The 24181-nt window shown below is 55.7% G+C and overlaps 1 protein-coding gene across 2 annotated transcripts in view; it reads right to left on the reverse strand.

Annotated features, from left to right (window-relative positions):
- Nucleotides 1-24181, reverse strand: part of DOCK4 (dedicator of cytokinesis 4) — a 194095-nt gene that overhangs the window by 59851 nt on the left and 110063 nt on the right. For both annotated transcript variants that reach the window (XM_081102275.1, XM_081102274.1), the window contains exons 8-18: nucleotides 22018-22169; nucleotides 20485-20566; nucleotides 18853-18913; nucleotides 18031-18163; nucleotides 16707-16795; nucleotides 7509-7634; nucleotides 5025-5149; nucleotides 4143-4305; nucleotides 2983-3089; nucleotides 1612-1768; nucleotides 169-266 (exon numbers count right to left, since the gene is read on the reverse strand). In XM_081102275.1, the coding sequence (XP_080958401.1) occupies nucleotides 169-266; nucleotides 1612-1768; nucleotides 2983-3089; nucleotides 4143-4305; nucleotides 5025-5149; nucleotides 7509-7634; nucleotides 16707-16795; nucleotides 18031-18163; nucleotides 18853-18913; nucleotides 20485-20566; nucleotides 22018-22169 (1293 nt within the window). The remainder of the gene's footprint in view (nucleotides 1-168; nucleotides 267-1611; nucleotides 1769-2982; nucleotides 3090-4142; nucleotides 4306-5024; nucleotides 5150-7508; nucleotides 7635-16706; nucleotides 16796-18030; nucleotides 18164-18852; nucleotides 18914-20484; nucleotides 20567-22017; nucleotides 22170-24181) is intronic.

Consider the following 24181-nt stretch of genomic DNA (forward strand, 5'->3'; position numbering starts at 1 on the left):
GAGAGGGGCAGGGACCAGCCCCACCCCGAGGGCCCCGAGAGGGACAGGGACCAGCCCCATCCCGTGGGCCCCGAGAGGGACAGCGACCAGCCCCACCCCGAGGGCCCCGAGAGGGACAGCGACCAGCCCCACCCCGAGAGCCCCGAGAGGGACAGGGACCGCGTGTACCTTGACGATCTCGGAGCCGTCGATCTCTTTTAACTTGGAGAGGCAGCCTGGGATCTTGTCGGGGTGGGTTCTCCACTTCAGAAGGTCAAGCATGTCGCCTTCGAACAGAACAGAAATTCATGTCTCACCCGAGAGCACGCGTCCGAGGCTGTGGCTGTCTGTCTGGGCCCCGCCGGGCTGAGAACCCCAGGCAGCCAGCCACGCCAGGCTCGGTCCTGCTGTGTTCCCAGCACCCACCACCCCCAGGGCGGGAGATGGCTCCCCAACATGCTCCAGGTTTGGTCAATGCTTGATAGTCCACACAGCGCTCTGCCCATGCGACCTTATTTAGGGAACATCACCACCCACTAACGGATAAAGTCTGGGCAAAATGGCATCTCTGAACCCGGGGCTGACAGCCTTCTGTCAGGGTCCCCCAGAATAGAGGGTGCCGCTGACTGTACAAAGCACATCTCCAGAGAGACTCTGGAAGGGGAGAGACCGGAACGAAGACAAGCCTGAGAGAACCGTGTCCTGTGTCCTGCGTATAGAAACAGGCCGTGGCCAGAGGAACCCAGAGGTGTTCAAGCCTGTGCCCGATGCCCACACGGAGGCACCATCTCCGCCACCGCCGCCGCCCTGAGCCTCCGAGAGACCGGCAGCTCTGAGCCCGCGCAGGCACAGCGTTTCACCAGGCGCGAGGCCTCCCTGCGGGGGGCTCTCCTCAACACCAGGCCCCGACTCATTCACGCGGACTTCGGGGTGCGCGCCAGACGCGTCATGTGGCGACGAGGAAGAACCCAGGCGTGTCTGACTCCCCGCATCACAGACATGGCTTTCAGGACGTTTGTCCAGATCACCTTGCTTCATTAATCATCGCTTCCTAAACACCCTGCCACAGACAGGAACCTACACCCCAAAGCCGTCCCCGCTAGTTAAACACCAACCGGCTTTACGCCACAGCCTGCAACTGCATGTCTATGGAGCCATAAGCCAGGGAGAGGAAGGTGGTGGTGTTCTCTCTCTCATTTTATTCCCTCTTTTTTTCAAAATATATTTTTATTGATTTCAGAGAGGAAGGGAGAGAGAGAAACATGAGAGAGACTCATTGATTGGCTGCCTCACACAGGTGCCCTGACCGGGAATAGAACCGGGACCTCCTGCTTCATAGGTCAGTGCTCAACCACTGAGCACACTGGTCCGGCTTATTCTCATTTTTTAAGCAGGTGGTTTTGAGGGTTGATTGGAAAGCTGTGTACGTGAGCTCCAGTCCTGGGTCATTATGAGGCCCTCACGTGACATGCATTGTACAGACCCGGGTCAGGACGGTCCCATTTTCCTGGGCATCCCCCTCCCACCCCCGACCCCAGAGGGGTCGCTCTCCTCCAGGGTCTGAACTGCCGGCTGGTGACCAGCGAGGCCCACCAAACCCCAGCCCTGCACCCCGAGAGGGTGGGACGCTACCGTTCTGGGTGAGTTTCGTGGAACAGAGGAACGACGTGATCCAAAAAGACTCCTTTGTGGTCTTAGTGGCGAGGCTGCTAGTCCCCAGGAGCAGGCCCTTGGAGAAGGGGAGCTTGAGGTAGCGGGTAGGGTCCTGAAGATTCGTGTTTTCTTCGCACTGTTCAAAAACAGAGAGAAAGGGCCGGGGGGCGGGGGGGGGGGGGGCCTCCTGAGAATTACAGTTTCCGGCTCTCGTGTTTATGACCTGGGAGACGGTCCAAACAGAATCATGAGTAGATTCTGGCTTTGAAGTGGAATGCAGCAGAGGTGTGTAAGAGGAACGAGGCTCAGGTTCGGGCCGGGACCGGCTGGGGTGGAACCCCAGCTCTGACACTTCCCACAGGAGAGGCTGTCCCACGCTCCTTACCCCGTGGGACTTCCCTGCCCGTCTCTAAGCCCCTGGTGTGGTCGTGAGGAGCAGAACAGAGGGAGCCGTGCACTGCGCCTGGCTGGTGGGCAGCACAGAATTTTGGAAAAAACTCTCAAGTTCTTCCAACAGCTCAGCTGAGGCAGCTTTGAAACAACTCCTTCCTTTGAGAACGGGCGACCGGAGGAGACAGTATTCAGGGGAACCTGACAGTCCCATCCCTGGGGGCGATCTCTCCCTCCCAGAAAACGCTACTAACAAAGGTAAGAAGAACTGCAGATCTGAAAACAGACAGCTTCACATTCCTGATGTAACTCTCTCTTCAGACAACGATGGTCATTCCGTGCTAAAACCAGCAGGAACAGGACAGAGGAAATGGACGCCCGCGATGCCCACGGAGCAGCCCACAATCCTCCTCCTGAGAGGGCCTAGGGGCCTGGGCGTGGGGGACGGGCTGTCATCACACCGATGCGGGCGTGCCGAGGGCGACACCCCCTCTACAGCGCGGCCCACAGACGCTGCCCATCTGTCTCACAGCCTGTCCGTCCTCGTTCTCAGAGGCTTTCGGCTCCTAACTCACCAGGCAGCACTGGGATTCTTTTTTACTTGTTTTTATTGATGTCAGAGAGGAAGGGAGAGGGAAAGGGAGACAGAAAATCTATGAGAGAGAATCAATAATCGGCTGCCTCCTGCCTGCCCCCTACCGGGGCTCGAGCCTGCAACCCGGGCATGTGCCTGACCAGGAATCACACCAGTGACCTCTTGGTGCAACCACTGAGCCACACCAGCTGGGCTGAGCTAGCTAATCTTAAAGAACATAGAAACGACACTGCATAGAGCTGACAGACGTTTTTGTCACCCCAGGAAAACCCAGTTACACCCCTAAGCCGGATGGTGGTTCCACGTGGGCCCCTGGCATCTTGGGGGGCATGGGACCTGCCACCGCCAGCCCCTGCTCGTGTTACCTTGTGCACGATGAGCTCGTGCGTGCCGTCTGGGAGCGTCCTGCCGTCTTCCTGCATCAGGGGGATGAAAGAGAAGCCGAACAGCTTCTTCTCGCCCTTCTCCTTGGCTGTGGGGAAGGACAAAGATGGCAACGACTTACTGGCTCACGTAAGCACCTGCCGACACAAGGCTCAGAGACACAGGCTGCGGAGAAGCCGCTGATCAAGCCATCCAGCCCGCACTCGGCAGCGCCCTTTGCATCGACGGAGCTCTGTCGGCAGCGGCCCCTCCACCACCATCCCTGCCCCTTCGGCAGCAATTTCTACTCCTTGACTAACTTGCTCATTATCTGAAATGACGGGTAATCTTCTTTCATTTGTGTATCACCCCTTTCTTATCACATCCCACCCCCCACTTGGGGATGTAAGCTCCACGGAGGGCAGGTTCCTTCTCTGTTTTGCTTTATTCTAAGCTCGGTGTCTCCAAGAGTGAGTGCCAAGACCACAGGAGGTTCTCAAGAAGCACGTGGGAGCTGGCTGCCCCTGGGCACGAGGCTCAGAGAATGAGGCCCACATAGCACAAGACCCACGGAGCACGAGGCCCACGGAGCACGAGGCCCACGGAGCACGAGGCCCACGGAGCACAAGACCCACAGAGCACGAGACTCAGAGAGAACACGAGGCCCACGGAGCACGAGGCCCACGGAGCACGAGGCCCACAGAGCACGAGGCCCACGGAGCACGAGACCCATGGAGCACGAGACTCAGAGAGAACACGAGGCCCACAGAGCACGAGGCCCACGGAGCACGAGACCCATGGAGCACGAGACTCAGAGAGAACACGAGGCCCACGGAGCACGAGACCCACGGAGCACGAGACTCAGAGAGAACACGAGGCCCACGGAGCACGAGGCCCACGGAGCATGAGACCCACGGAGCACGAGGCCCACAGAGCATGAGACTCACAGAGAACACTAGGCCCACGGAGCACGAGGCCCATGGAGCACAAGGCCCACAGAGCACCCCGCTCCCCAAGGGCAAGTCGATGACATCCCGTTGACGGTTCGAAGTGGCCACAGTGGGAGGATCTACCCCACGGCAACCATTAAATGCTGCGCTCCGGCGCCCTCACCCCAACTCCACACGACACCCCGCACGGCCGCGCGGCCAGGGCCACTCACTGGAGCAGTGCCGGAACTCGAAGCGGATGTGCGCGCCCCGGAACGTGTCCACGGGGATGGGCAGCTTCAGCAGCTCGGCCCAGCGCGGGCTGTTGTTGTGGTACAGCACGAAGGAGTGGTACTCGCCGGCCGGGGGCTCCCCGGAGCCGAAGGAGATGAAGTCCTGACGGAGAAAAGGGGTGATGAAGGCAGCGCCCTGGAGATTGCTGTGAGCAGCCGGCGATGGCTTCGGGGATCTCCCCACACACACTCGGGTCACGGGGCTGGCTCCGCTGCGCTGGCTTCACTCCGAGGCTGGTTGCCCAGGGCCCCGTGCACGGGTGGGTCTCGGGGACGTGTGCGAGGCGGGCAATGGCACGGCCCGGGTGAAGGTCGAGTCCACGGCAGAGAGCTTGCCCTCTGCGGTGAAGGCGTGCTGTGCCCCCCAGGAAGCTCACACAGAACACCCCTCCCCAGAGAAGCCGGGGCCGTCTCCCCAGCTCCTCACACCCGTCTCCACGCCTCCCTTTGGTCAAAATGAAAATACACAGGGTGAAAGGTGTGACTTTTTTGTTTGCTTTTACCAACGGCCAACTGAAAGTATTTGTCTCCAAAACCATGACAGATGAAAGGGAAACATACGAAATGGCTTTAAAATACTGTATTTACAGAATAACGGCTAGGAGGAGATTGCAGACACGGTTAATTAAACAATTAAACTGTAAAAGCCTGTTAGCTTTCCGACGTTCCTTTCTGAACGGCATTTTAATGATTTAAAACATCCCCGGGGATAGAGAAGAAAGGGAAGACTGAAAATCCTGCAAGTCAGAAATTAACTGATCTCGCTCCGGATGAGCCCAAAGCGATGGCAGGGGACTGTCTCACCCAGACCCGCCCCCTTACCTTCAGGGTCTGGCCGCCACTGTCCACGATGAACATCGTCACCTCCACGTTCCTGGCCACGCTCTTGCCTCCTTTCTCAAACTCCCCCCTCTCTACGGTGATGTACAAGTCATTCCTCATCTCACCTGGGGGGGAGGGGGGGGGGGATTAAAGTCGTTTTACATCTGCTCGGGAGGGAAATGAAGGACTCTGTGGGGAAAGCTCCGTTCATCAAGCGCAGGGCTCCACACACATTTCCTATTTATTTTTTTAGGGAAGGGCGCCCACCCTCCCTGCCAGTCTCCACGCCCGCCAGGCCGCCTCTGCAGGCCGCATTCGCAACAATGAGCGTGTGCGTCCAGGAGGCGCCCCTGGGGTTGAGTTGAAAGGTGCTGTCCGATGTCCCCATATCCCCGTATTTCCCTCCTGGCATCTATGAGGTGCGACGACAGAATGACAGCCCCGCGGGGCGGCTCCAAGAAGCCAGTCTGACACTCGGGCGCCGCCCCCAGGGCAGAAGCAACACCCAAAGGGGAGAGAATGGCAGGCCCGCAAGGATACAGTTACAGGGCACGTCTTTTCCAGAATTCCCGGACACGGTGACCTCACAGCCGCCAGGAGACTTGGCTTGGGAGAGACGGGAGCGAGCCTGACTCCACAATTCCTGTCCATCATGAGAGCCGGACCCAAGCGCCTGAGCAGGCACGTCCCAGACAGTGACTCAGGCCACAGTATCTGTCACGTGGTCTCACATTTTCCACGCTCACCGATCCTCCCAGAGACCCGCAGCCGGCGGCCTTCTCCGCGGACATGTGGTTTTTAGATCAGATCTCCCATCCCGTTGCTTCCCAGTGGGATGACACTTTTCCTTTTTTGTTAAAGGGGAAATACCAGGTATTTATAGCTCAGAAGGAAAAAGTAGCGGAATCGCCCGCCACCGAGGTCCCCAGCGCTTTTCGACCACATGCACGGGAGGCGGGGCCGGGCCCTGCGCAGGGTCAGGTCGGGAGACTCCGGCTGCTCTCCCGGCCTCCGGGGGTGATGCCCCCCGGGACGCTGCGCACAGTGCCTGGGCCTCTCAGAGCGTCTGCCCCGCACGCTGTGACACGTGGGTTTCCACTGCGACTGAGACGACCTGCTTTCTACAAACCCCGTGGGCCCTGCAGCCTCTTCACCTGCTCTTTCCACCCTTTTCTTGGTGGTGGAGGCGGCTGTGGAGCTTGAGAAAATACTACCGCTGGCATTTGCTTTAAGAGTGTGAATCTCGCCTGGTTGGTTTGGCCCACTGGATAGAGCGTCAGCCTGTGGACTGAAGGGTCCCAGGTTCCATTTCGGTCAAGGGCACATGCCCGGGTTTCGGGCTCGATCCCCAGTAGAGGGCGTGGAGGAAGCAGCCAATCAATGATCCTCTCTCATCATTGATGTTTCTATCTCTCTCTCCCTCTCCCTTCCTCTCTGAAATCAATAAAAATATATTTTATAAAAAAAAAAAAAAGAGTGTGGTCCTAACTGGTTTGGCTCAGTGGATAGAGCGTCGGCCTGTGGACTCAGGGGTCCCAGGTTTGATTCCGGCCGAGGACATGTACTTTGGTTGCGGGCACATCCCCAGTAGAGAGTGTGCAGGAGGCAGCTGATCAATGTTTCTCTCTCATCGATGTTTCTAACTCTCTATCCCTCTCCCTTTCTCTCTGTAAAAAATCAATAAAATATATTTAAAAGAAAAAAAAGATAAAAAAAAGAGTGTGAATCTCCTTTTCCCCCTCATTTTTAAAATAATTTAAGTGTAGCCGGTATACAATATTATATGGGTTACATTAGTTTCAAGTGCACAATATAGCGATCTGACATTTTTGAAACCTTACAATGTGACCACCCCACTAAAAAGAGCACGAACACCCTTCTCCCCATCTCCTCCACTGAGAAACACTTTTGGAGTGTGTTTTGGATGCACACACACACACACACACACACACACGTATCTCTGGTGACAAAATCCTCCAAGAAAGGCTAAATGTTGCTCAATAACTTCTCTAAACCTACAGGGCTTCCTCTCAGCAACCTCACTGACACTTCCCACCCGAGGGGGACATTCTCTGGACACAACCTCAATGTTCCCCCCGATCACAGTCAGATGACACGCGGCCACGCCTCCCACGCCACCTGTCCTCCCATCATCAAAGTGTAGGTACTTTTAAAACACGGTTGCTTCTTAGCACACACAGCAGGTCCCCGAGTCAGGTCATTTCGTTATAAGACTGATGAGATGCGGCAGAAACTGAACTCCTGTTTCTCTCCACTAGTTCGCCTGCGGGAAAACTGGCTTCATTATGCGTCCTTTCGCCTAAAGTCGCAGAACCTGCCGACGACAGTCAGTGAGGACTTGCTGTGCCTCCTCTCCTTCCTCAGCATCGCCACCTGAACGCTTCGGAATCTGAAAACTGTCTCCGGGGTCGAACACAGACACAATCCGTCCACTTCATCACGTGGGCAGCTCGAGCCACTCACCCGGCATGATGATGTTGGAGAAGCCCAGCTTCCTGGTGATGGACACGCCGTGAGAAAACACCGACGGGTACTCCCTGCGGATCTGCTCGAGGTCTCCGTGCAGCAGCTGCAGGGACACGGCCAAGCCTGGAACAGACGAGGGCGCGGGGTCACAGGCCGGGGCCAGACACCCAAGTGCTCCCCAAGCCCAAACCAGGGCACCAGCGTTCACTGATTGGTTTTTACTGATGTCAGAGAGGAAGGGAGAGGGAGAGGGAGAGGGAGACAGAAACATCAATGATGAGAATCATCCATCAACTGCCCCCTGCACGCCCCCTACTGGGGATCGAGCCTAAAACCAGGGCATGTGCCCTGACAGGAGATCAAACCCTGACCTCCTGGTTCATAGGTCAATGCTCATCCACCGAGACACACCGGCCGGGCAAGGTACCAGTATTTTAAACTATTTAGACAAAAGGGTCACTATTTAGACAAAAGCACCAGCATCCATAGGGATGATTTCTAGGGCAGACTTTCCAGCCTGAATCCTGAGTGTTCCCACATGGAAGGAGGTCATAGCGATGGAAAACCCGTAAGCAGGACCCAGAGAAGGGAGGTCTGGCTCCTCGCCCCAGCTTCTCTCCCCAGCACCCGGAGGAAACACTCATTCCACGTGTCAGCCATCCCGCCCCATCACGGCTTAGGGTACCACCACGCCATCTACACACACAGACATAAGAGTGGCGGTGATCACGCTGAAATGAAGAGAAGCAGGACGGATTTGCATACATCCGGACCAGGCTCTCCCTCTCGCCCTCCTTCTGCTGGAGGATTCAACAAGTAACAGCAGAAGCAGGGCTTCCTGTTGGATTGTGTGATTTTCAATAGAGTAGTTCAAGCATCAAGGGCATTTGTTTTACAGGAAAGCATGAGGCTCAGAGAGGAGCCTTTCCTGGTCCAGATCCGACCTAGAGGAGGCCTGGCGACCCGAGGGGCGGAGCGGACAGGAGGCCACGCCCACACGTCACATCCCCAGGCCTCCTGGGCGTGGACCTAAGAGCACGCTGTGTCCGAGTTGCTGTGGGAATTGAATGAGCACATCTGTCCATCTGTCCTCTGAAAGCCGCAGGGGCTGGACGACGGGAGGAAAATGGTCCAAATGATCTGCCGGCGACAGCAGGGCTCCCGTGGAAACCCAGAGGCAGGGGAACGAAGACTCGCTCACGTGTTACAATCCCTCCGTCCCAGGAGTGGTTTCTCCCTGACGCACTCCCTCCCATGACCTCCCCACTCATCACTGGTGTCTCTACTCTCCTCCACTTCTGTCCTTTTGCCTTCAGAATACTCACCCGCACCGTCCCCATCGCTAGCATCCTCGGGGGCTGGCATCTGGGGAAGGCAGAGTGTGCGCCCTACACTTGCACAGTGACAGCCCCTCCCACAGGACATGCCCACGGCCTGGCGCTCTGAGCAATGCGTCCAGGCGGAGGGTCCGGTGGATTGGACAGCAGTCTGAGGTCCTGTGAGTTTCTGCAAGTGAAGGTCCCTTTCCCAGGACTTCTCATCACAGGCTCTGACCAGGACACTGGGAGCATGATGAGGTATATGTAAGGCAAGGAGGGAGAAGAACCAACTGATAATGAAAAAAGCAACCACCAACAGATCACGCTACTCGGGGCAGGGGCTGGAGGAAAGAAACATGACAGGATTCGTATTCTGCTATTTTGGAGCCAAAATTTATGTAACCATCAGTGGGTTTTTTTCTTTAATGTAAGCAGAATACTTTGCAGAGGATAAGGCAATGAGAGAAGAAACACATTTGGAGCCCATGTGAATGCTGAAGAAAAGTGAAGATGGGAAACAGAGAAAACGTATGTTCTAGGGAAAGACAGACATGGAAGCATGAACAGTGAAACACATCCATGTTCTAGCCAGCCAGAGCCATAGAGATGAGGGTGCAGGGGACAGGGAGGCCCGTATGGGAGACAGACCTAGAGGAGCCAGGGGGCACAGAGGAGCCAGGCACGTGGGAGGCGAGGAGAAGGTGACAGGAGGATGCAGACACCACCGAGGGGGTGGGGGTGGGGGTGGGGGGAAAGCCATGGAGCCGAGCAGCCCTAAAATTTGACGACAAGGTGTGTTAGCTTCACCCCGAAGGTTTGGGAAGATGTGTGTCATGATCTCATTTGTCCAGCGAGTGACACGAGTGTGGAGGAGAGGAGAAGGCACTGCCTGTTGAAGTGACCCAGTTCCTCCGGAATAAGGAACTCACGGGGAGTCAGGGACTGGGAAGGCCAGCCGGACCGCGGGCTCACCCACACGTACCTGGCTCTTCCCAAATCCTCATCTCCGTTTCCATTAAAGCAGACAAAACACGCACGACAATATCCAGGTGATGTATTCAGCCCTGTACACCTGAAACCTACATCATTCTACTAACCACTGTCACCCCAATAAACTCAGTGAAAATTAAGGAAACGCACAGATACATGGACTATCAGCAGAATGGGGCAGCGTGGAACAGGAATGTTCAAATAAGGGGGAAATGTTGCTGACTGAGGAGATTTGAAAGTTCAGGGAGGATTTTTTGATAAACCAGGATTTCCAACAACATAAGCTGAAGAATTAGGTGAAAACTAATTTCACAAAACAGGTCCATCAGGTTTTACAATCCCCTTTTTTTCTGGCCCAGAATAAAATTGCTAAGGGGGGAACGGTCCCCTTTACCAGAAGAAGCACTCATTAAACTGAGCTTTTTGACAATCAGCCTCGATGTTTAAGACCCAACTGCCAGGGTAGGGTCTGAGCTCTAATTTTAATGAAAGGCCCAGTCACCAATTAGTCTAGAGTGTGTCACAGACAGCACGGTCTTCGGGACGAAGCTCGGCTCCGGAGGCGGCACAGGAGGGAAGGCGTGGAGGCTGTTACACCGCAGGGTCCAGAGCTGGCGGCTCTCATTCCACGGGAAGTGAGGCTAACTCGCTCTGTAAGGGGCGTCCTTTGAAATTCATGAGATTCTGCACTTTCACATAAAAAAAACGGCAAGCACAGCATGATTCATAAGTAGCTGGCAAAATTAATTTCCGACTAGATCAGCCATTCTGCCACCAATGAACCAAATGACACAGAGCTGGGAATAGCGACAGAAATGCAAAAAGTGGAAAACGGTCATAAATACACTGACCACGTGCTATGGTTAGGCGTGCAGTGCACAGAGCACATGACACAGCTCCTGGTGGCCATGTGACCCTGCTGTCCGCATCTGCAGAGATGCCCGGCTGCGCCCAGGCCCGTCCCTGCCCGGGGAGGGGGTGGGTGGGAGAAGGGAACCCCGGCCTCTCAGCCAGCTTTCCCAGGAACTCAGCCACGCAGCGCTGAGCGATGACAAAGGCTGGCGGGCTTCACCTGCTGGGGAGGCCGCACCCCTGACTGACAGCTGGGGGGAGAAGAGCTCCAGCTCTTGGCCACACCCACCTGGGGCAGAATTCCCATCATGCTGAGCGGCGGCCGGTGGGAGGGGGAAGCGGACTGTGGCACAAGGGCCACCAACTCTCTCTGTTCTTATCAAGATTCAGTCGTAATTCTTGCCCGGCCGGCCTGGCTCGCTGGTTGAGTGCTGCCCTATGAACCAGAAAGCCATGGTTCGATTCCCGGGGTGCAGGCTCGGTCCCTGGATGGGGTGCATACAGGAGGCAGCCAACTGATGTTCTTTTTTCACGTCTTTGTTTCTCTCCCTCTCCCTTCTTCTCTCTCTAAAAATCAATAAAGACTTTTTTATTACAAAATAAAGTGAATACACTAGAAGCATATATGTTATTTGAGTCCAACTCCTGGCCGCGGGAAGCAGGGAGCCCGGGCTCAGGCGCGCGGTTTCCATGGGAGGTCAGGACAGGGTCTCGGGTCCGGACGTCTGGTCGGGGTGCTGCGCCGCTGGGAGGGGACTCCATGGAGCCACAGCCAGAAGCACTGGGCAGAGCCGAGTGCAGGCGTGAGCCAGGCTCATGAAGAGACAGGAGGGGTCGGCCGACGGAGCAGTGTCCGTACATGATGGGGTGAGCAGAGTACAGGGGAGTCACGCCTGACACCTGAGGGCGGAGAATGTGTGTATGTATGTGTGATATGCGTGTATGTGTGATTTGTACATACATGTGCATATGCAACTCTTAAAGATTATAACAATTCAGTAACATTAAATGGCTATACAGAGAGAAAATATACATATATACACAAAAACTATTTAAAAACCCTATATATTTATATATGTGCAAAGGATGAATACATACATGTGTGTATATATGTGTACACACACAAAAACACACAGAGAGAAGGATAAAACAAATATAGTACAATGTTCACTGTTGAGAAATCAGTAATTCTTTGCACTATTCTTGCAACATTTCTGCAAGTCAAATTAACTAAAAACAAAGACTAAAAAAGCTTAGTTTCATAATCAGAAAACCCCAAAGGTGAGCCAAAAGGTCGCACGCTACCCGTCTAGCCGATAGGTGGCGCCAACAAGCACCACTTCCAATGGTCAGAAAGCAGTTTCTAAAGGCATCAATGCTCCGGACTCCCGCACAGATACAGACTCACACAGTTCAGTCACAGTGACTCAGATGACGACACTGGCATGTGAGGCGAAGTTGCCCAACCCCCACCCCCACCCCCCAGCCCCGCCCCCCACACACACACAACAGTCCACGTCTCCCCAAAGCCTGCTCTCAGCTCAGCCAACTAAACACACCACAGCTCCGTGCAAGGAGTGAAAGTGCCCTCCTGGTCAGAGCCCACGCACCTCCCTCTGCCCTCCTCGGGGGGAGGGGCAGGGGGGAGGGGGAGCTGCTGGCAGGATGGCCTCCACGCACATCCTCTCTCTAATGCGAAAGAAGGCTGGGCACGGACCGAACTCGCACACGTGGTCTCTCCCCGTAGCGAGCAAGGCATGCAAAGTGCAGGAAACAGGGTTGCATAACCACGGAGACAAGAGGGAGAGATTCCGAAGTTTCTCTCAGGACACCCTGAACCAGAGCCAGAGATTCTGACAGACTGATTTCCAGTCACAGGGCTGGCGCTGCCTCCCTCCGCATTCCTGCAATTCCCCGCGCACGGCCATCCCAGGTGACGCTCACAACAACCATCTGCTCACGAAGCCTAAACCAGGGTCACCCTCGCAGATATTTTTAGTTTCAAATTCTTACCAGAGTACTCCTGGATTTTTAAAAAATATATTTTCATTGATTTCAGAGAGGAAGAGAGAGATAGAAACATCAATGATGAGAGAGAATCATGAATCGGCTGCCTCCTGCACGCCCCCTACTGTGGACTGAGTCTGAAACCTGGGCATGTGCCGGACTGGGACTCGAACCATGACCTTCTGGTTCATAGGTTGACGCTCAACCACTGAGCCACACCGGCCAGGCAGTATTTTGGATTTCCCACAGGGCAGAGCTTAGGAAATTTGAAGTTACTCAACTTAACTAAATCTGATCGAAGAAATATACTAATTCAATGGTTTTTTATTTTGGTCTTTAAGAGTTAAGAGGGCCACTAGCAATTACCTCCCAGTTTCTAAACACAACGAAGACGGTGGTTAATGTACCTTTGCAACTTGAATCTCAGGTTTGGAGGGAGAAACCAGTTAACTCGACGAGTCCCTTTACGTATGAAACACGCTGGATTACAACTGCGCGAGGGAGGAGGGCATCAGCGAAGCGTAAAGGAAATTAAGTGGTAGAACTTTCTTTTAAAACTCATTTCCAGTGACTCTTTTTCTTCTGTTTTTAGCACCAACGACCAACGAACAGCAGGGGAAACGCAGTGGGAAAGCACTGCTCTGCTGAGTGGACGCAATTCTCTTGAAAGCGTCTGACGGCTCCGATTCTTTTCAATCAACAATTCCACGTCCAAGGAGAAAACAGCGGAAGGCAACACATCCCACCGCGGGGGGGGGGGGGGGGCGGGGGGGTCTGAACATTAGGCACCCCACTTCCCACTTCAATTCTGTGTGTGCTGCACCCCCACTCTTTTTAAGAAACTCATTAGAGAGCCTCCCTTTCAGTAATGAAGCCCAGCGGCTCGCACACACCTCGCTGATGGCTGTTCCTACAACCACCCGTCGTCCAGGGGCGGGGCGGATCCAGGGGACACAGGACAAGCCCCCCGAGACGGACGGGCAAACACGCAAGTGGAAGCAGCAAGGGGCGTAGTCTTGTCTTTTTCCAAATGGACAGGGGCTGGGTTCTGCCAAAGCGGGGGACACCCTTGACCCAGGACCCCCCGGGACCAGGGTTTCTTTCCCTCTTTCCAGGGTGCCATCGTGGTTGTCACTGTAGTGCGATGGCTCCAAGCAGAACAGGAACCTCTCGGGAATGAAGCGGTGGGAAGCTCACCTTCTGGTCTCACCCGGGATTCCGGCAAGAATTAGCGGCGGTCGGTCAGTAAAACAGACTGAGCACTGCCCGGCCGGTGTGGCTCAGTGGGTGAGCGTCAACCTATGAACCAGGAGGTCACGGTTCGATTCCCGGTCAGGGCACAGGCCTGGGTTTCAAACTCAATCCCCAGTAGGAGGTGTGAAGGAGGCAGCTGATCCATGATTCTCGCATCATTGATGTTTCTCTCTCTCTCTCTCCCTTCCTCTCTGAAATCAATGAAAATATTAAAAAAACAAAAAACAGACTAAGCACCGGGAGGAACCGCCCAGGAAAGAGACCATGCCCCTTCCTTCCTGGAGTCCATGCTGTTGTCACCCAGTCTCTACGCGCACACACGACCTCACGCTGTGTCCATCCCCTCCTGGTCCTGTAGGGAGCCTGCCCGCGGCCCAGAGCACACCGCGCCTCTTGTCCATTTTGTGGGAGTGTCAGACTCTGGGTGAGTCACACAAACCCAGGCCCCTCCCTCCCTCCTGGGAGAGGGAGGAGAAAACTGACCTCACCGCGCATCGCAGCTGAGCACGGCCCGGCGGGGAGCTCGGGGGACGGATGGCTCCGGCCGCACTGACCCCTGAGTTCCCGCTGCAGCTGCCATTTCTCAGGGTCCGTCTGGCCCAGCAGGGCAGGCGCGGGTGCGAGAAGAGGGGGTCTGAATGAAATGCTGGCTCTTCTGATCGCCAGGCAAGTTGGACTATAACACAAACACCCCTGTCCGGTCTTTACAACAATGCATCCGGCCCAGTACCGGCTGGCTTCACTGGAGGTCCCTTCATGTCCAAGAAAGCTCCCAATGGCATAGTTTCCTGTGGGGCTTTTTGTTTTGTCGGTTTGTGTGTGTGTGTGTGTGTGTGTGTGTGTGTGTGTGTTTTGCTTCAACACGGGTGTGAAAGGGGGTAGGGAGCTAACAACCTTCCCCAAGCTTTTGTCTGCTGACCAGGCTTCAGGGCATGGCTGCCTGCGCGGCATCACGGTGCTGTGGTCTTGTCTACAGTGTGTGACTGGGACAAGGCTGTGGGCCCGTGGTGCGTAGCTCGCCATGCAGTGCCACGTGTCCGGTCCCTCTGAACGAGATGCACACGCTACCCACACGGCACGGCAGCCCACATGGCTCTCCCACGCCGCGTCCGCCCTGGGCCGCGTGCGCTCCGGCAGATGACGCTGCCGCAGGCCCGGCAGGGAAGCTGCTGCTCCCTGCTCCTGCCTCCCCCAGCTCGCGGTGCATCAGCCTCTCCCCACAAGGGCCAGGTGCCAGTGCATTCGCCACCTGGTTTTCAGGGATCAGTCACAACGCAGAGGCCAAGGCTGGGTGCTACTGAGCAAAGGCGGGCGCTCTGTTCGCTCCAAGCCCGGAAGGACACGTTAGAGAGAGTACAGTGCACGCCTCCCGTCACAACGCAAGGTGCCTCTCGGAGGGGATGCTGGCTGCGCAATTTTAAAGTCAGGGAGCAAATAGAGAGAGAAACCAGGCAGACCATTTCCTTCTGATGCAGACAAATCAATGAGAGCACCTGAATGAGGGGGCTTGGGAGAGCCAGCCAGCCCCCTACACTCACCCGCCTGGAGCCAATCAGCCCCCCACACTCACCCGCCTGGAGCCAATCAGCCCCCAACACTCACCCGCCTGGAGCCGGTCAGCCCCCCACACTCACCCGCCTGGAGCCAATCAGCCCCCCACACTCCCCCGCCTGGAGCCAATCAGCCCCCAACACTCACCCGCCTGGAGCCAGCCAGCCCCCCACACTCACCCGCCTGGAGCCAATCAGCCCCCAACACTCACCCGCCTGGAGCCGGTCAGCCCCCCACACTCACCCGCCTGGAGCCAATCAGCCCCCCACACTCCCCCGCCTGGAGCCAATCAGCCCCCACACTCACCCACCTGGAGCCAGCCCCCCACACTCCCCCCGCCAGGAACCAATCAGCCCCCGACACTCACCCGCCTGGAGCCAATCAGCCTCCCACACTCACCCGCCTGGAGCCAGCCCCCCACACTCAGCCGCCTGGAGCCAATCAGCCCCCCACACTCACCCTCCTGGAGCCAGCCAGCCCCCCACACTCACCCTCCTGGAGCCAATCAGCCCCCCACACTCACCCGCCTAGAGCCAATCAGCCCCCCACACTCAGCCGCCTGGAGCCAATCAGCCCCCCACACTCACCCGCCTGGAGCCAATCAGCCCCCACACTCACCCGCCTGGAGCCAATCAGCCCCCCACACTCACCCGCCTGGAGCCAATCAGCCCCCCACACTCACCCGCCTGGAGCCAATCAGCCCCCACACTCACCCTCCTGGAGCCAATCAGCCCCCCACACTCACCCGCCTGGAGCCAATCAGCCCCCCACACTCACCCGCCTGGAGCCAATCAGCCCCCACACTCACCCGCCTGGAGCCAATCAGCCCCCCACACTCACCCGCCTGGAGCCAATCTACCCCCACACTCACCCGCCTGGAGCCAGTCAGTCCCCCACACTCACCCGCGTTGGAGCCGGTCAGCCCCCCACACTCACCCGCCTGGAGCCAATCAGCCCCCACACTCACCCGCCTGGAGCCAATCAGCCCCCCACACTCACCCGCCTGGAGCCAATCTACCCCCACACTCACCCGCCTGGAGCCAGTCAGTCCCCCACACTCACCCGCCTGGAGCCAATCAGCCCCCCACACTCACCCGCCTGGAGCCAATCAGCCCCCCACACTCACCCGCCTGGAGCCAATCAGCCCCCCACACTCACCCGCCTGGAGCCAGTCAGTCCCCCACACTCACCCGCCTGGAGCCAGTCAGTCCCCCACACTCACCCGCGTTGGAGCCGGTCAGGTTGTAGCGCGCGTTCAGCTTCTTGATGATGTTCTCGTGGATCTGGTGCCACTCGCTCTCCGTGTTGCACCTGGGACATGGCCTCTGTCAGCGTGGGGGCCGTGAGCTGCAGCAGTGACGTCCAGCCCGCGGCTCTGTCCTCACCACCCAGTGTTCTCCCGCCCGCCTCCCTGCCGCTCCCGCCACCGCCTGCAGGTGACATCCGTCAGCACAGGCGCCCCAAGGCCAGCAGGAACACCGATCTGTGTGAGATGTGCCCACTGGCCTCACGCCAGAGCGACTGGGTGAAGAGTCACGGATTCGCACGGGCACACCACTGGGCGGGTGAGAGGTCACACCTGGACACACCACTGGTCACTCAGGAGCTCAGCTGCCAGATTCTCCACTCCACCCTGGTCTCAGGAATGCGTGCCCCCTTTCCCAGGGTCTGCTCTGAGCACTCTGCTGTGTACCCCTTCCCCAGGATCTGCTCTGAGCACCCCATTGTGTACCCTCTTCCCCGGGGACTGCTCTGAGCACCCCAGTGTGTACCCCTTCCCCAGGGGTTGCTCTGAGCACCCCATTGTGTACCCCCTTCCCCAGGGGTTGCTCTGAGCACCCCATTGTGTACCCCTTCCCCAGGATCTGCTCTGAGCACCCCATTGTGTACCCTCTTCCCCGGGGACTGCTCTGAGCACCCCAGTGTGTCATGGGAGGTGCTCACAGTGGGGAGATCCAAAACCAGGTGCATTTTAAAAATCAATTTAGGATGTGGAATAGCCAAAGACGTCCTTACTGCCGAGTTAAACTTGAACTGTGCCCCCTCACCCCAAAAAAGGGATAATGTTAAAGTTCTAACCCCTACTATCTCAGAATGCGACCTTATTTGGAAACTAGAGGCCTGGTGCATGAAATTCGTGTGGGTGGGAGGTGTCCTCAGCCCGGCCTGCACCCTCTTACAATCCGAGACCACTGGCTCCTAACCGCTCACCTGCCTGCCTGCCTGATCACCCCTAACCACTCTGCCTGCCTGATCGCCCCTAACTGCTCACCTGCCTGCCTGATTGCCCCTAACCTTTCTGCCTCCCTGGCTGCCTGATTGCCCCTAACCTCTTGCCTGCCTGCCTGATCACTCCTAACTGCTCGCCTGCCTGCCTGATTGCCCCTAACAGCCTCTGCCTTGGCCCCCGCTGCCGCGACTTCTGGATGGTCTTTACACAAATAATCAAGGTAAAGTGAGGTCCTTAGGCAGATCCCAGTAGGCCCTGGTTCCCGGGCCCTGCCCTGCCCCGACCCCCGCACCCACCCCCACGGGCAGCCTCTTACATGTACACTTTCAGGATGAGGTCGTCCTTGGTCTCCCCGGTCAGCAGGTCGGCGATGCTGAGGACCGCGCAGCCAAAGGGGCGCCGGTACTGGACGCTGCAGGCGTTCTTCTTCTCTCCCGCCCCCATCCGACCTGCCAACGGGAAGCAGACATGGACGGGAAGTCATGGATCTGGGCCTCCCGAGGCACACACACCATCATCATGTCATTGGCCACGGGAAGGACACAGGTTTGGGGCGACAGGAGATGCCACTTCAGCCTGGGACCCTCCCCCGCAACGATCTAGCCGTGACCGCGATCATCAAGGAAACGTGAGGACCGAGCTGGTCCCACACCGGAAGCCTCCTCCCCAAGGTCCCGCGAAGGCGCCAGGAGGCCCGGGTCCGAAAGGCAGGGCAGTGCCTCTGCCAGGGCATGTGCCTGCTTGTGGATTCGATCCCCGGACCCAGCTGGGGCGCAGGCAGGAGGCAACTGATCCATGTGTCTCTCTCACATCCATGCCTCTCTCTCTCTCTCCTCTTCCGTCCTGCCTTCCACTCTCTTAAAAAAAAAAACAACGGAAAAAGTATTGAATCAAATGGTCAGGGAGCCCCATGAAACAAAAGAAACAACAAACTCCGCGAGGACTTGTGGCGAGAAGACTGTGCCGGGTGAGTGGGCTGCACGGGAGTGGGGAGGCCGGGGAGCAAGCCCCTGGTTCTGGGATTCTCGGGCGCAGCTCCGGCTCCGACGTCTTTCTGATTCAGGCAGCGGGCAAGTCACAGGACAGAGGCCTCGCCGCACGCCTTCCCGTGTGCTCCCCCCGACAGGGTCACACCTACCGATCCGGATGATGTGCACCGTGATGTAGATGTCCCTTCGTAGCTCGCCGCTGCTCAGATCCTGCCAAAAACAAAGCCCAGTTACCGTAGAACTCGTCCGTTATGGGGGAGCCGTGAAAGGGCCCAGCACATTATTCCTGCAAATAACAGACGAAACGGAGCTGCCACACGACCCAGCAATTCCACTTCTGGGTATTTACGGAAGAAAATAAAAACGCTAATTTAAAAAGAGACGTGCACCCCTGCGCTCCCTGCGGGATCAGCAGTAGGAACCAAGACGTGGAAGCAGCCCCCGTGTCGTGTATAGAAGGGCAGAGGGAGGACGTGGCTCCCGGACCCAGTGGACAGTGGTCAGCACGAGAAAGGGAAACCTCGCCAGCAACAGCACAGATGGACCTGGAGTGTATGACGCCGAGTGAAATACTAGTAAGCCAGAGAAAAACACACACTACGTGGCCTCGCGTGTATGTGGGACCTAAACGAAGAAGAACAATTAACAAACAAAACGAGGCAGAAACAGACCCACAGAGATAGAGAAGAAGCTGATGGCTGTCGATGGGGAGGGGGCGGGCAGATGGAAATAAAAAACAAACCAACAATAACTAGCTCACAAGACTACCAGCGCCTACACACACAGAGAGCTTTAAAGTTTTTAGAGGGCATCATAGAGAAAGGAGAGTTGTGTTTCATAGCATTATGACGGGTGATTTTTTAAAGATTTACTGAGCTTTCTGTAGTACCTTTCTAAATGAAAGTTAGGTGTTTATTTTCTCCCCCCAAAAATCAACATAGATATTTTTTTTTTATATATATTTTATTGATTTTTTACAGAGAGGAAGGGAGAGAGATAGAGAGCTAGAAACATCGATGAGAGAGAAACATCGATCAGCTGCCTCCTGCACATCCCCCACTGGGGATATGCCCGCAACCCAGGTACATGCCCTTGACCGGAATCGAACCTGGGACCTCTCAGTCCGCAGGCCGACGCTCTATCCACTGAGCCAAACCGGTTTCGGCAACATAGATATTTTTAATGGTATTTTTGTAGCAGAAGCATATAGTTCAAATCCTGTTCTAAAAGTACTATAGTGGCCCGGCTGGTGTGGCTCAGTGGTTGAGCGTTAACCTATGGTTTGATTCCCAGTCAGGGCACAGGCCCAGGTTGCAGGCTCTCAATCCCCAGTAGGGGGTGTGCAGGAGGCAGCTGATCCATGATTCTCTCTCAGCATTGATGTTTCTTTCTCTCCTTCTCCCTTCCTCTCTGAAATCAATAAAAAAAAAAAATTTAAAAAATAAGTAAAAATACTATCGTGGGCTTTACTGTAGGTTTACTGACGTCACATGATAGTTAAAGGGAAAGCCCGCTCTCATGCCAACCTCTCCCTCACTCATTCTCATATCGAGTCACGTTGCCTATCCAACACCGGGCGAGCTACCACTTCTGCACTCTGCGGGGAGTGTGACCAGCTCCAGGGCCCAAGAGGAAAGCAGGCGTGACTGTGTCTGAGTCCTGGGCACTCCTGGCCTTTGCGTGTCGTTCACAAAGTTTAAGCCAATCGCCTGCGTTGGCTCACAGGGATCCACGTCCCCGCAATAACACGCAGCGCCACGGGGAGGACACGGCGCACTCACCACGAAGAGAGAGCAGTGCCGCTCCGGCTTGTCGGGGGCTTTGGGCAGCCCGTTCCTGTTCAGCCTCAGGAAGAACCGCTCGCTGCGGGAGAGAAGAAGTTTAGCGTCTTAAAGGCTGTTTAGTAGCTCGGCAGGGGCACTTTGCAGGGTGCCCCTCTGCCCCAGTCGGGCTCCACACCCGTTAGATCACGCGTGTGACATCGAAGCTTTTCTAGAAAACAGAAGCGCCCCCGAGACAACCATCATTGGCTCCACTTCGGACAAAACTGGCGAAGCAGCAACCACAGAGCCGAGAATGTAAACATACACGCGAGCAAAACAGACTTAATATTACAGAAGCGTCTACTTGGATCGTATGTGATTTTATTAACCGACGCCACCCCAACTACTTCAATAAAATTTTAATAAACTTGAAAGAAGAGAACAGGTGTCCATGCCAGTTGCTATCATCTGGAGGAGGCTCAAAGGCAGAGTGTGGGTGGCTGCTGATTCCAGAGCGCAGGCTACGCACGGAGTAACTCACCAGAGAGCTTACGGCTATCAGTGCATGAAAAATAAGCTTCATGCATATGTCCTAAACCTTTTTATTTGTTGGTTTTTTTTACTAGAAAAGAAATGTTCCAGGATTACTTTGTGTTTGTAAAACAATACATGTGGCCTGGTGTTCCTAAAAACTGTCAGTATCTACGTATTTTGATAAGTGTTTTTTAAAGCATGGTACAGCTGGGTCCTTACGTGTGATTTGTAGGATACAACATATATTCTAAATTTGAATTGGAAAAAACTTAATGTAAACGATGGTGTGTGTTATCTCAACTTTAAAAAACAAATGTATGGAAAGTTTAAGGCACACAAACACATCCAGTATAAGTTCCTATTAAATATTGAAAGCTTGCCCCGAGAGAACCACAACCAGTGAGACTCAAAGCACAGCAAAGAAGAAAAAAAGTACATGTGCACATATAACATATGAAAACTGCTCATCAGGGCTCAGCTCCAGAGCTTTAGTGGGAAGGTTTCCGGGTACACTGATCATCTCCTGGTATCCTCTGATCCAGGTGGGATGAGAATAGGGTATTATTCACTGTAAATAGGAAAGCTACCATGTGCTGACTAATCAGCAAGCAGACTTCGAGCTATTCTATCTTCCCTGAACTATCCACACAAAGTAACCCAGACAGCCCCGACATCAAGTCCTATTTTCACGTAAGAATGATTATTACAGTCCTACAGCCCCTTTGCGTTTTGCTAGAACTTTCCATACATCACCCCGTCTAACTTTCAGGGGAACCTCCACATGGTAGGAAGCATAGACACCACAGGGTCCTACCAATCAGAAAGTGGGGCTGAGAGAAGAAAGCATACCAGGTCATCTGGTCCACGCCCGCCCGTGACCCGGGTCATCTGGTCCACGCCCGCCCGTGACCCGGGTCATCTGGTCCACGCCCGCCCGTGACCCAGGTCATCTGCTCCACGCCCGCCCGTGACCCGGGTCATCTGGTCCACGCCCTGGCGGCACCGGGACGCAGTTACCTGATGGGGCGGTTCTCCCTGCTGTCGAAGAGCGAGAAGACGACCTCGAGCTCCTCGCCCAGGTTGGAGCACATGAGGCTCTTCAGCTGCACGAAGAGGTGGTGGCTGCTGGCCTGCGCCGGCGCGTCCTTCTTCCGGTGCCGATGCTCCATCTGAAGGACACCCCACAGACATGGGATCAGCCAGGGGATGGTGGGAGCGACCACCCAGTGAGCTGCGGGGTGACCCTGCTGTCCTGTGCGATGTAGGTGTCCCCAGCCCACGACAGGGTCACCTCCCGACACACTGGTCGTAAGTGGAAAATAGCCCAAGTCAAAACTGCACTGATGCCCGGCCAGGTGGCTCAGTGGTTGAGCATCGACCTATGAACCAAAAGGTCATGGTTTGATGCCCAGTCAGGGCACGCGCCTGGTTGCAGGCTCCATCCCCAGTGTGGGGCGTGCAGGAGGCAACCGATCAATGATTCTCTCTCATCATTGATATTTCTCTCTCTCCCTCTCCCTTCCTCTCTGAAATCAAAAATATATTTTTTTTAAATGCACTAAATACATCTAACCCACCGAACATCCCAGCTGAGCCTGGCCCACCTTAAACTGCACAGAATACATACACTGGTCTACAGGTGGGCCATTATTTTGAGTTTCATCTCAAGACAAATCCCATTTCTCTACTTCTCACCAGAAGCAGGAGCACAGGTGGGCATGATGAGGCATGAAAACACGAACACAAAATCCAAAAACAATACAGAACCCTGTGCGGAACAGGTGGCTGACCCTTGAGATCTGGAGGCTACCACTGCCCAGCATCACGAAAGCGAACCCCACCACCTACGAGCAGTCCAGGAAAGGTCAAAAGTCAAGCCCGGGGCACGGTTTCTCCCGAATGCGCATTGCTTTTGCATGTGCACACCGTAAAGTCGAAAGATCCTAAGTTGAACTTTATAAGCCGAGGACTGTCTGTAATTTTATTTTTTTTTTTTGGCTCTGGGTTTGGAATCTAGTCGGATGTTAAATTCCAAATTTTCTTCCAACTTCTAAAGTAAGAAACTATCAAGCTGGCAAGCCATGGAGGAATCTTGTTTTTTAAATCATTAATGTTAAAAGGATACCAAGGCACTGCGCCGACTCAAGCCCGCCGTTCAAGGGGTCCGACTGCTTCCTGACCACTGCCCAGGGCGAGAACAAATTATGAGCCGTCCTTAAAAATCAGACGAACGCACCGCTGACCGACCATCGCACTGATGGAAGCTAACCAGAGCAGCCGTGACGTCACATTCCTCACAATGAGAAGTTCTTTTCAAGTTGACTAACTTGCAACATCATGGTAGTTTTCTGGGGCAGGCCATGGAGAGTGATATTCGATTACCAGAGCACGCGTTTCTAACCTGCTGTGGGCCCTGGGACGCTGACCCGCGAAAGCCAGCGAGATGTCTGCGGGGGACAGCGCCTGCGTCCATCTGTCCTTTCTGCCCTCAGGACAGCCGGCCGAGGCTCCCCCGGGGGCAGGACCAGCAGTGAGGAGACGGGGGACGGACCGTTCACCCGGCGCAGCCATCACCGGAACTGTCAGAGGCCGAATATCAGCCTGCCGGTGTGAGGGAGGGAGGGAAGAACTGGACCACCTGGCCCTCTGGGGGTGGGGGGAGCCACATCTAGATTCCTGCTCCTCGGCCTCGGGGGCACTCGCAACCGCCACGGGAGCTCAAAAACCCGCCTGTATGCCCAGGTCCTACCCAGAACAATTAAGTGAGAGTTTCTAGGGGGCGGGGCTGCAGACAGCAGTCTCTCAAATGCTCCCCGGGTGACATTAATGTGCAGTGAGCTGAGCGTCACGGATTGAGGTCACGTGCAGGGACCAAATCCCAGCCGATGGAAGGCACTGCAGTATCTCTGCGTGATCGGCACCTGGGCACCGCTGGGCTCAGCGTGCCCGCTAGTAATGAGCCCGCCCGACTCCACTCCTGTGCCTGAGACCTGGGAGGATCCGGACTGGAGCAGGTGATGATCACTTGTTTACCTCCTGGTGATTCACCACTTTGGGGAACTGCTAAAAATATCCCGGCGAAAACACCGCTGCAATCAGACCTGGAGGCACGCTCCCGCTGACGAGCTGTGACTGGGGAGTCACAACAGACAGGCAGAGCCCATCTTGGAAATAATTCACG

Source organism: Myotis nattereri (genome assembly GCF_964212035.1).
Source record: "Myotis nattereri genome assembly, chromosome: 11".
NCBI classification, from domain to species: domain Eukaryota; kingdom Metazoa; phylum Chordata; class Mammalia; order Chiroptera; family Vespertilionidae; genus Myotis; species Myotis nattereri.